At 41.0% G+C, this 13,206-nt stretch overlaps 1 protein-coding gene across 2 annotated transcripts in view; it reads right to left on the bottom strand.

Annotated features, from left to right (window-relative positions):
- LOC126094518 (E3 ubiquitin-protein ligase TRIM33-like) overlaps window positions 1–9,032 on the bottom strand; it is a 135,179-nt gene extending 126,147 nt beyond the window's left edge. For both annotated transcript variants that reach the window (XM_049908933.1, XM_049908934.1), the window contains exons 1-3: window positions 8,320–9,032; window positions 7,987–8,201; window positions 7,780–7,905 (exon numbers count right to left, since the gene is read on the bottom strand). In XM_049908933.1, coding sequence (XP_049764890.1) covers window positions 7,780–7,905; window positions 7,987–8,201; window positions 8,320–8,617 — 639 coding nt within the window. In that variant the 5' untranslated portion in view covers window positions 8,618–9,032. The remainder of the gene's footprint in view (window positions 1–7,779; window positions 7,906–7,986; window positions 8,202–8,319) is intronic.
- Between the last annotated feature and the right edge of the window lie 4,174 nt (window positions 9,033–13,206).

The raw sequence follows: 13,206 nt of genomic DNA, 5'->3' as shown, positions 1-13,206 counted from the left end.
AAGTCTTTACATGGATAGTCAGGCAACAGTTAGAGTTGATGGTAAATTGAGTTCATGGTTCAGAGTAGTTTCAGGGGTAAGACAAGGCTGCAACCTGTCTCCACTGTTGTTCATATTATTTATGGATCATATGTTGAAAACAATAGACTGGCTGGGTGAGATTAAGATATGTGAACACAAAATAAGCAGTCTTGCATATGCGGATGACTTAGTTGTGATGGCAGATTCGACTGAAAGTTTGCAAAGTAATATTTCAGACGTAGATCAGAAATGTAAGCACTATGGTATGAAGATTAGCATCTCCAAAACGAAAGTAATGTCAGTGGGAAAGAAATATAAACGGATTGAGTGCCAAATAGGAGGAACAAAGTTAGAACAGGTGGACAGTTTCAAGTACTTAGGATGCATATTCTCACAGGATGGCAACATAGTGAAAGAACTGGAAGTGAGGTGTAGCAAAGCTAATGCAGTGAGCGCTCAGCTACGATCTACTCTCTTCTGCAAGAAGGAAGTCAGTAGCAAGACTAAGTTATCTGTGCACCGATCAATCTTTCGACCAACTTTGTTGTATGGGAGCGAAAGCTGGGTGGATTCAGGTTACCTTATCAACAAGGTTGAGGTTACGGATATGAAAGTAGCTAGGATGATTGCAGGTACTAGTAGATGGGAACAATGGCAGGAGGGTGTCCACAATGAGGAAATCAAAGAAAAACTGGGAATGAACTCTATAGATGTAGCAGTCAGGGCGAACAGGCTTAGATGGTGGGGTCATGTTACACGCATGGGAGAAGCAAGGTTACCCAAGAGACTCATAGATTCAGCAGTAGAGGGTAGGAGGAGTCAGGGCAGACCGAGGAGAAGGTACCTGGATTCGGTTAAGAATGATTTTGAAGTAATAGGTTTAACATCAGAAGAGGCACCAATGTTAGCACTGAATAGGGGATCATGGAGGAACTGTATAAGGGGGGCTATGCTCCAGACTGAATGCTGAAAGGCATAATCAGTCTTAAATGATGATGATGATATGTATTGCCACAGTCGCTCCAAAATTCAAATTTATATTTCCTAACGCATATTTGTCTTAATAAACGGAAGTGAATATTACATTAGCAGAACATATAATATTGGATGAATAATTAAATAATGATGATACTATAGCATATAATGTTCTATTTTGTATAGAATATTTTATACCTTTTATGAGATGTGATGTAGATGGGAGGGTGTGTATTGATTTTGAAAGGGTGGGCAGTGTACATAAGAGCATGATTTACATCAACAGATAAATCAAGGCTAACACAGAATACACATCACATCTTTCAAACAACCCTCGCAAACAAGAGTGACTGCTTCTTCACCATTTGCTGTTTCCATAGAGTTGCTAAGATTTTCTTCGGGGAACTCAATGGTGAAGGTGGGAATGTCCATTCTGTAGGAGACAATTTAACACCATACCTCCTCTGGCTTCTCACTCAAGTACCGGCAAGGTAGGGATCCAGGGGAAGTGGGGTGGGAAGGGTTTCCTGTCTTTGGGGCTGTCTTCTTTCTCTTCTTCAATTTTAACAACCATTTCTATTTTTTCCTTTCTTACTTCTCTTTTGAGAAGCTAACTATTTTTTCCCTCTTTCCATATTCATATACTTCTATCGCAGAAGTCCTTCCTAGTCTCTGTGGTTTCCAATAACCTACAACTTATTTTCACATAAGGAGGCCGAAGAATCAGAACACACAAACAAACTTACGCATACACACAAAGAAATACAAATACACAAACAATGAAGCTACAGATCAGAAGGATGTAAGAACCGCCAAGGGTTGTAGGGTAGAAGATGTATGTACATCTAGAAAGATGCACACATTGTTTTTATTATGACAGTTCTACATCACCTATTTACCTGAAAAGCCATCATATATATATATATATATATATATATATATATATATATATATATATATATATATATATATAATAGAGGGAAACGTTCCACGTGGGAAAAATATATTTAAAAAGAAAGATGATGAGACTTACCAAACAAAAGCGCTGGCAGGTCGATAGACACACAGACAAACACAAACATACACACAAAATCTAGCTTTCGCAACCAATGGTTGCCTCGTCAGGAAAGAGGGAAGGAGAGGGAAAGACAAAAGGATTTGGGTTTTAAAATCCTTTTGTCTTTCCCTCTCCTTCCCTCTTTCCTGACGAGGCAACCATTGGTTGCGAAAGCTAGATTTTGTGTGTATGTTTGTGTTTGTCTGTGTGTCTATCGACCTGCCAGCGCTTTTGTTTGGTAAGTCTCATCATCTTTCTTTTTAAATATATATATATATATATATATATATATATATATATATATATATATATATATATATTTTTTTTTTAAAAAGAAAGATGATGAGACTTACCAAACAAAAGTGCTGGCAGGTCGATAGACACACAAACAAACACAAACAAACACAAACATACACACAAAATTCTAGCTTTCGCAACCAACGGTTGCCTCGTCAGGAAAGAGGGAAGGAGAAGGAAAGACAAAAGGATATGGGTTTTAAGGGAGAGGGTAAGGAGTCATTCCAATCCCGGGAGCGGAAAGACTTACCTTAGGGGGAAAAAAGGACAGGTATACACTTGCACACACACACATATCCATCCACACATACACAGACACAAGCAGACATTTGTAAAGGCAAAGAGTTTGGGCAGAGATGTCAGTCGGGACGGAAGTACAGAGGCAAAGATGATGTTGAAAGACAGGTGAGGTATGAGCGGTGGCAGATTGAAATTAGAAATTAGCGGAGATTGAGGCCTGGCGGATAGCGAGAAGAGAGGATATGCTGAAGGGCAAGTTCCCATCTCCGGAGTTCTGACAGGTTGGTGTTGGTGGGAAGTATCCAGATAACCCGGACGGTGTAACACTGTGCCAAGATGTGCTGGCCGTGCACCAAGGCATGTTTAGCCACAGGGTGATCCTCATTACCAACAAACACTGTCTGCCTGTGTCCATTCATGCGAATTGACAGTTTGTTGCTGGTCATTCCCATATAGAACGCTTCACAGTGTAGGCAGGTCAGTTGGTAAATCACGTGGGTGCTTTCACACGTGGCTCTGCCTTTGATCGTGTACACCTTCCGGGTTACAGGACTGGAATAGGTGGTGGTGGGAGGGTGCATGGGACAGGTTTTACACCGGGGGCGGTTACAGGGGTAGGAGCCAGAGGGTAGGGAAGGTGGTTTGGGGATTTCATAGGGATGAACTAAGAGGTTACGAAGGTTAGGTGGACGGCAGAAAGACACTCTTGGTGGAGTGGGGAGGATTTCATGAAGGATGGATCTCATTTCAGGGCAGGATTTGATGAAGTCGTATCCCTGCTGGAGAGCCACATTCAGAATCTGATCCAGTCCCGGAAAGTATCCTGTCACAAGTGGGTGATGATGATGATGATGATGTTTGGTTTGTGGGGCGCTCAACTGCGTGGTTATCAGCGCCCGTACAATTTTCCAACCTTTGCTCAGTCCAATTTCGCCACTTTCCTGGATGATGATGAAATGATGCGGACAACACAAACACCCAGTCATTGTCACAAGTGGGGCACTTTTGGGGTTCTTCTGTGGAAGGTTCCGGGTTTGAGGAGATGAGGAAGTGGCTCTGGTTACTTGCTTCTGTATCAGGTCGGGAGGGTAGTTACGGGATGCAAAAGCTGTTTTCAGGTTGTTGGTGTAATGGTTCAAGGATTCCGGACTGGAGCAGATTCGTTTGCCACGAAGACCTAGGCTGTAGGGAAGGGACCGTTTGATGTGGAATGGGTGGCAGCTGTCATAATGGAGGTACTGTTGCTTGTTGGTGGGTTTGATGTGGACGGACGTGTGAAGCTGGTCATTGGACAGGTGGAGGTCAACGTCAAGGAAAGTGGCATGGGATTTAGAGTAGGACCAGGTGAATCTGATGGAACCAAAGGAGTTGAGGTTGGAGAGGAAATTCTGGAGTTCTTCTTCACTGTGAGTCCAGATCATGAAAATGTCATCAATAAATCTGTACCAAACTTTGGGTTGGCAGGCCTGGGTAACCAAGAAGGCTTCCTCTAGGCGACCCATGAATAGGTTGGCGTACGAGGGGGCCATCCTGGTACCCATGGCTGTTCCCTTTAATTGTTGGTATGTCTGGCCTTCAAAAGTGAAGAAGTTGTGGGTCAGGATGAAGCTGGCTAAGGTAATGAGGAAAGAGGTTTTAGGTAGGGCGGCAGGTGATCGGTGTGAAAGGAAGTGCTCCATCGCAGCGAGGCCCTGGACATGCGGAATATTTGTGTATAAGGAAGTGGCATCAGTGGTTACAAGGATGGTTTCCGGGGGTAACAGACTGGGTAGGGATTCCAGGCGTTCGAGAAAGTGGTTGGTGTCTTTGATGAAGGATGGGAGACTGCATGTAATGGGTTGAAGGTGTTGATCTACGTAGGCAGAGATGCGTTCTGTGGGGGCTTGGTAACCAGCTACAATGGGACGGCCGGGATGATTGGGTTTGTGAATTTTGGGAAGAAGGTAGAAGGTAGGGGTGCGGGGTGTTGGTGGGGTCAGGAGGTTGATGGAGTCAGGTGAAAGGTTTTGTAGGGGGCCTAAGGTTCTGAGGATTCCTTGAAGCTCCGCCTGGACATCAGGAATGGGATTACTGTGGCAAACTTTGTAAGTAGTGTTGTCTGAAAGCTGACGCAGTCCCTCAGCCACATACTCCCGACGATCAAGTACCACAGTCGTGGAACCCTTGTCCGCCGGAAGAATGACGATGGACTGGTCAGCCTTCAGATCACGGATAGCCTGGGCTTCAGCAGTGGTGATGTTGGGAGTAGGATTAAGGTTTTTTAAGAAGGATTGAGAGGCAAGGCTGGAAGTCAGAAATTCCTGGAAGGTTAGGAGAGGGTGATTTTGAGGAAGAGGAGGTGGGTCCCGCTGTGACGGAGGACGGAACTGTTCCAGGCAGGGTTCAATTTGGATAGTAACTTGGGGAGTTGGATCATTAGGAATAGGATTAGGATTCCTGATGAAGCAACCGTGGGTTGCGAAAGCTAGAAATGTGTGTGTGTGTGTGTGTGTGTGTGTGTGTGTGTGTTTGTTATTGTCTCTATCAACGTACCAACGCTTTCATTTGGTAAGTTACAGAATCTTTGTTATATATATAAAAAATAAGAACAATGAAGATTCCATAACACATATGTACATAAGTATAGAAAAACTATGATGATCTTACAATCAGTACACATAAGCAGGAAGCATGAGTAATGAAGGAGAACGCAAACCAGATTGGAGTTAATTGTGATGCTTATTTAAGAAAAGTCAGTGTAGTGAATACTCGGATAAATTGATGAATATTAGGATAGCGAGGCCTGAACAAAATAGGTGAACATAGTATCTCCATGAATTGAATAACGTGTGTAGACAGAGAATCTACTAAGATTATAGAAGTTGAAAAGTAGAGGAGGATTCTAGGGTGTTAAATGAGGTACTAAGAAGTGAGAGTGAAGTGTAAAATAGATTTTTATTTTACCAGGGAATATTTAATTATAGTGCACATAAAGACGTATACTAGGGCAATGAACCATGAGGCCTACTCAAAGGATAAGGGGGATGTACCCAGCATTTGCTAAGGATATAGGGCCGGCGTACCTATGTAGAGTAAGGATGTCCTGTGGCCTGATGAATAGGGATGTTTTATAAAGAGTCGTACCTACCAGAACGGAAGGAGGAAGTGCACTCATAGGGTCAACCCACATGTAAGGTATAGGTACTGATCCTAGGGGAAAAGGACAGTATCATGACAAGTAACACATTCAATAGGAATTATTCTGGTAAGTTTGAATTCTATACACCACTAGCTTTATTAGGCCTATGTTTTATTTGAGTTTACAAGTGTCGAAAAGAACACTTTCAGTTGCTCCGAGTACCTCTGGACTACAAACTACCTCCAGACTACAAACTACTATAAATAATGATACTATTAAGTACTAAGGAGAAAATAGTACAAGGAATTACCTAGAATAAAGTACTCAAGTGTCATGAACACCTGGAGCTTGCGACTGGAAACTAAAGGTTTAGTCCTTACAATTCCTAGATATAAGAAAACAAACTCCAACATTGATTGAAATGTTCACATTTTATAATTAAAGTAAAACGCAAAAAAAAGGAATAGCTAAATAATAAGAAAAAGGGTGTTCACAGTTATGAAAGGAACAAAGTATACTGTTGAAATATGAATAATTGTTATATGTGATATAATGCACATAATGATTGTATATAAAGTATCGCGTGTTCGATCTGAAAGGGGGGGGGGGGTGGGGGGGGGATATGTAGAGCTTCGTGAATTTCTGCGTAAATTGTAGAACAACTTGGCCTTCCCTCGTCTCAAACACATGACATTTTAAATAGAAGTGAGAGAGAGACGAATCTGACCTAATGCGCATTGCATGCTTGTATGTGCAGGTCTAAAAACAGTCACGAGCGAAATGTGGACGCGGCCACCAACAAGTACCTGCTGTACAATCCATAGAGTTTCAGTGTATGTGTAGAGAAGAACAAGGAGTGTTTATGTATTATTCTGTGCTTTTAGTGACTGTGATGATTGTTAAGGACAAATGAAGAAATGAAATTAGACTTTTAAGTAATTCATGTGTTGGACTTGCTAGTAGCAAGACATGTTCATAAATTATATGGTTGTTAAACCAACACTATTGTAAATTTGTAAATGTATTTAATGGAGTCTAATGTGAGATAAATCGGTTGACTTGCAAACTTCTGAATATTTATGTGAGAAATGGTGAATTTGTTCTTTGTAGAAGTAGAAATATACCACGACTAATCTTCAGAGAAGAAGTTTTTGGAGATCGACTATCCAGAGAGGAACATCAGCTGTGCATACCAAGTAAGTGAAATGATGTGAGAGGAGTGTGAATTTGGCAAATCAGCTGGAGACACTAAAAGGTATCAGATAGATTATATAATGGTAAGACAGAGATTTAGGAACCAGGTTTTAAATTGTAAGACATTTCCAGGGGCAGATGTGGACTCTGACCACAATCTATTGGTTATGACCTGTAGATTAAAACTGAAGAAACTGCAAAAAGGTGGGAACTTAAGGAGATGGGACCTGGATAAACTGAAAGAACCAGAGGTTGTACAGAGTTTCAGGGAGAGCATAAGGGAACAACTGACAGGAATGGGGGAAAGAAATACAGTAGAAGAAGAATGGGTAGCTTTGAGGGATGAAGTAGTGAAGGCAGCAGAGGATCAAGTAGGTAAAAAGACGAGGGCTAGTAGAAATCCTTGGATAACAGAAGAAATATTGAATTTAATTGAAGAAAGGAGAGAAATAGAGTAGCATGGAGAGCTGCATCAAACCAGTCTCAGGACTGAAGACCACAACAACAACAACAACAACAACAACAACAGCTCCACGTCGACTCTTGTCGTCGAGAGCGTTAGAGAACCTTCTTATGCTGTCTTAACTACAGCCCTACACAATGTATTTGTGCTCATTTAAAACTGTCACAGTTCATTTTTCAAAGGTGAATTGTGTTATAAGTAACATGTTTTCTATAGGTTTAGGGTAAATATTTTGCTTTCTAACTACAGATACATGTTGTAACTGGATTTTTACTAGTATTATTATTACGCTAATTTAGTTGCCGAGATTCATTTATTTCCTTACTTAACTACAACAGCTGCAGCAGGAAAACTGATATGAAAACCACATATTCATGTAGTTTATAAACGACTTAAAATATTACACTCTCATACCTGTCTATGCACAGCACAGTAGAGACTTCTGGGGGCATTCGTAACAGCTGAAGCTTGATTGTCATTTTCAGCCTCTTCCTTTGGCTTTATGGTATGTTCTTTCGTAATTTTTAAACGTTGATGTGCCTACATCAAAGGTTCATTAAGTACATAATATTTCTTCCGTTACACAACAGTGAATAGGTCTAATTAAAAACATATGATTACCTGAACACAACCATCACAAATATATTCAGAGCACTCCACACACCAACTTGTGACAATGGAATTATCTAAACAACTTGTGCACTTCTGATCACTAACTTTAGAACAGCCTTGACCATTTTCATTGTCACCCTCTGCTTCCAAGAGAAACTGGTTTTCAATTATGTTGGCAGCATAACAGTGAACACGACATATGGGGCACACCACATTACTATTCTCTGCAATATAAGAAGAGCACTTGTAGAAAATTGTTTAAAAACCTAATGCCAAAATGTAAAGCGCTATTTCGATTTAGTTACTACGCTGTTGATTAACGTAAACAAAATATAATCTTACCAACTACTTCAACGTCAAGTTGCTCCTGTTCGTTAAATTTTAATGACAAGCAAGAAGAACAACTGGCGTGAAGACAATCTAAAAGTTTTGGAGCGTCTCCGGACGATAACACATGTTGGCAAAAAACACATTTTGTATTGCACCAAGGGTTTCCAGTTGGGTTGTCACCAGTTGTTGGACTAGGTATAGTATCTTCACTACAGTCGTTCATCTGTTTGTCCGAGGTTACTGATGCATGAGTGTTATTCTCGTTTGCTTCTTGTTTCACAACAGCGATAACTTGTTCTTGCCTATCCATTTCCCCGACTAAAAATCTTCTGTCACGCTACGGTTCAAAATTCGCGACCTAAGCCATCAATGTAAACAACTCAGTATCGGTACGCAGGCCAGTCACTGCGGTAACACACTTTCCACTACTACTCTCAGTTATATGAACGCAAATATGATTTTTAAAATAATTACGGCTTTCTGATACAATTCATCATTTACACGGCATTTCTGACAACAGCCATTTCTCCGTGCGGCCGTGCCAGGGATTTAAGAAGGTCGAATTAGCGTTAAACGCATGGACTTCAGAGCGATAATAACAGCATTATAGACACATAAGTCATCTATGTTTTCAAATTAATGTAAATAGTCGTCCCACGTATCATTAACGCATTCCATCCTGTCAATATCCTACATTTTCATACCGCCAAAACACCACCTACCACCATCTAATTCCTCTTATCGATATATTCCATGGTCGATATTACCAAACTCACTTCCTGCAATTGCAACTACACTCCGACCGTTTCAAATATCGATATTATCGATTAAACCGAGTTGCGATTTGCATGCAGATAGTAATTGCGGCGCGTAATTTATCATGACAGGGTGTACCACACTGTTATACATGACTGATAGAATGTTATAAAACTAAACTATCTTTAAATTCTTAGCGTAATTAAGTTGTTCTTGATTATTTCACTGCAAAATAATTGATTTATTGATTGCAGACGACAGTCAGACACTATCATAGCTGAGTAACTGGATATTTCGTTACATGATATGTTAAAAACGAGTCATCATTAATAAAGTGTCGCGCATTAGTATTTCTTTTGTCCATAATTGATATCGGAAGGTACCAAATATTAATGGTGAACAGTGCCACGTGGATGGCGTTTCCAGCTAGGAATGCATCAGTCAATACACGCTGTAGTTAAATTGTTCGTGGTTGGAGGCATACTAAGTCTACATGTGAAATCGTTGTAACTGAAGACACCAAAATTCGGTTTAAATTTGTACGTCATGGGTAACTGAATATTTTCAGTTTTTCGTAAGTGATATGCGATTCTTTCCAAATTACAAAATTTGTTAGACTAGATACACAGGAAACGTGCAACAAACACCGTAAACAATATGGCGACAAAACGTGATGTTATTGGCGATTTTTTCAAATGGGATAAGCTATATATCAGTCTTTCATCACAACCAGATTTATTTACTTTCAGATTCGTTGGCTTCGCCAACTCACAACCATATTGTCACCTTCTAACCTAACCTCAGGCTAAGCCACAGATCAATCTTTTTGTCTTCTAAATTGGTTGGCTTCGCCAACTAACGACAAAACTGTGGATATATGCACAAAAAACTGACGTGACAGCAGCCATTAACATTACGTGACTGGCCAAAGCCGACGATTCGTATCGAATTTTCCTCTTCACCCGACATAAGAGTTCGATCGTTGAACTCCATAACAGGGGTTTCGAAGCCCGAGCCCGCACGCGGTCTAAAGCATGCATTAGTGCGGCCCAAGAAGTGAGCAATTATAACATAACCGGTAAAAATAAATAAATACAATAGAGCTATGTAAAGTTATGATAAATTGGATATTTTCAGTCTGAAACACCCGCCACATGTTGATATTCTCTGCTTGGTCCATCACGATTTTTTTGTCGGCAGTTATTGTTGGTAGTGTTAAGGATACTACGTGAGGCCCAAGAATACTCGCCTTCTTCCAGTGTGGTCCAGGTAAGCTAAAAAAATGGACATCTCTGCTCTACAGCTTTCGATGGCCTAGTGAGAATGCGTAAAAACTGAATTATAAGGTGTGAAATGTGAATTAAATTGCTCAAAGGTATATCGATTACAGTAATTTGAACTGCAGCCTGAGATACGAAGCTAAGAATCACATTTAGCTGTAGAACGAGCTAGGACGAAAAGGCCGTTTTATAGAAAAAAAATGAGTTAGTCGGGAGTAAAACAATTTCAGAAGAATAAACAATTCTTAGCAGTTTGGAAGTGATGGAGCCTAGTGCAAAGGAATAACATAAAACATGTAAAAAGAATGTTTAAAAAATTATTTTCATCGTACGCTTCGCTTTAATGTTAACTGCGTCATAAATAATAATATAATATTGTAAAATTGTGTGCCGCGGGGGGAAAATTATAACTAGAAGCTTAGGGAGTTATGAAATAAGTCTATGACACGAGACTGTAAAATTAGATAACACGCCTACCACTTTTCCATAGCCAGTACTAATTTCTTCGCACAGATTTATAAACAACTGATCCGTTTTGGCGCGATTGTCTCATGAATGCACGAGAAAAAGTAGCTGTAAAATTTAATAACATTTATGGCGTGCGTTCAAGGAAAGCCACCATCGTTTCCATTACCAGCAACACACGCAAGCAATTCTTTAATTTGAGCGCTATCACAAAGCTTATGTGGGAGGTCCACCATTTGGCACAAGAGACACGAATTTGCAAAAACTGGCAATTTGTATATCTGATAACGGATTGTTATGCGTTCGGTTCCCCAGGTTCTGAATCGCTAGAAGTCGGAGTACTTCGGCCCGTTAGCTAGTGTTTTGTCTTCTATCACTGCCAACGTAACGCACGGCAAAGCCATTGCCCGCAGGCTGCAAAGCACTCGCTAGGAATTAAAGTGCAGATGAACCGTTACTGGTCGCATATTACTTGCTTTATTAGTAGTTTCGTTACATAAACGACAGTGTCTTGAAATATTCACTAACCTAATGTTGACATGCTTGCTATATGTTCAAAGCTGTTCTCAGCACAATCGTCAACACGAGGAGCTGAGAGAAGCTTTGAGACATTAACATACTGCAGTCGGTGCAATGAATATCTGAAGAGGCTCTCTTTTATAGAGAGAGACTAGTAAAATAACAAATAATATACGACCTGCTGAGGTTTATCTATGCATTAGTTAACCAGTATATTCGTGAGACTCCGGCTTCTATGCTGCGTTCATCATAAGAATAAACCTGATGTAAACTGTAAACATTATCCCATGTATTCCTTCACGCTTGCTGGAGTCTCATTAGATTTCGTTCCACGTGGAGCGGAAGCCAAGCTGTCTCTAGAACAGCAAAATACGGCAGTAGAGATACGTTTTGTGCTGTGCGTTACGCTCACATCGACTGAGCGATAATACACGGTAGCAACTTCACCGGCGCATTTAACTTGGACGACACCGGCCAGCAAGCTGGTCTAGCTAACCTGCAGTGAGGTGGGCATTTGCAATTACGATGTAAAAACAGAGGAACAAAGAAACAATATAGTTTAGAATGTCATTTCATTTTTAAAGAGAGCTCCAATACTGCACGCCTCCTAGGGGACCAGACGGGAAGAATAACATGCTCTCGTTCTTGGCTAACATCGTATTGTAATTAAAAACAAGAGTGATGAAAATTCCTAACTTAAACACGAGGTAATTTTTCTGCGCGCGATATGTGTGGCGTTACAGCGTATTGCAGGGGTTTCACCGTATAAAAGTATTGAAGCCACTGAATGTATTCGCAAAATACATTTTAGTGCTTGAACTGTCATCTGCTACACTGATAACAAGTAGGTCAATAACAGAATCCACGAAATTATCCAAGCACAACATTTTCTCATCTGGCGTGGCGTTGTGTGTCTCGCCAGCGTTAGGCAGTGACGTGCGACAAAAGCTTTGTGCATTAGTTCCTATATGTCTGGAAGCTTAAAATGCCTTGTTATTTCTCGCGAGATATCCCATAACTTGGCTCCAGATCAGTTGAGTTCTGTTGGGACCGGCCGCTGTGGCCGAGCGGTTCTAGGCGCTTCAGTCCGGAACCGCGCTGCTGCTACGGTCGCAGGTTCGAATCCTGCCTCGGGCATGGATGTGTGTGATGTCCTTAGGTTAGCGGTTCTAGGCGCTTCAGTCCGGAACCGCGCTGCTGCTACTGTCGCAGGTTCGAATCCTGCCTCGAGCATGGATGTGTGTGATTGGGTGACCAGACGTCCGGATTAATCAGGACACGTCCTCCTTTTTAGCTCTTTGTCCGGGGTCCGGGTGGATTTTTACAGTGTCCGTCTTTTTCGCAAAGTTGAGCGTAATACAGTTAAATTTACAATTCGTCCCGTTCTATTGCTCTTTTTTTAAATACTTTAACTATTGGACAGCCTTCGTGATAAACACGCGCGAAGGCGGTGTTAGTAGGTGGCACCAGGATCGTCGATGTTATCGTTGATCTACCTATAAGCGAATGCAAAGTATTGGCTTGGCTTCCTGTAGTGCACGTGTGATTTGTGAGTGTAATTTTTAACCGAGTGAGTTACGTAAAATATTTGGCTATGCCTAAACGAAAGTGTATATTTTCTGATGTCCTTTCCTGCAAATATCCGGCTTTAAGAAAGGGACAAATGAATTTGAAGCGGAATGTAAGATATGTGGAGCTGGTTCGTACGTCTCAGTGGCCAATAAAGGTAAAAAATAACTCGACAGATTAACTGTCATGGTTTTATTTCATTGCTTCATAGTCATTCAATTTATTTGTATTCGGAAGGTTAAAGTGCAGTTTACATGTCGTCAGCTGCTGCTTGAATTGTAGATGTTGGTAGCGGTGCGTTGAATGAAGG

The sequence above is a fragment of the Schistocerca cancellata genome, chromosome 8 (assembly GCF_023864275.1).
Source record: "Schistocerca cancellata isolate TAMUIC-IGC-003103 chromosome 8, iqSchCanc2.1, whole genome shotgun sequence".
NCBI classification, from domain to species: domain Eukaryota; kingdom Metazoa; phylum Arthropoda; class Insecta; order Orthoptera; family Acrididae; genus Schistocerca; species Schistocerca cancellata.
Note: the sequence above shows the minus strand (reverse complement) of the source record. Positions and strands in the feature narration are given on the sequence as shown.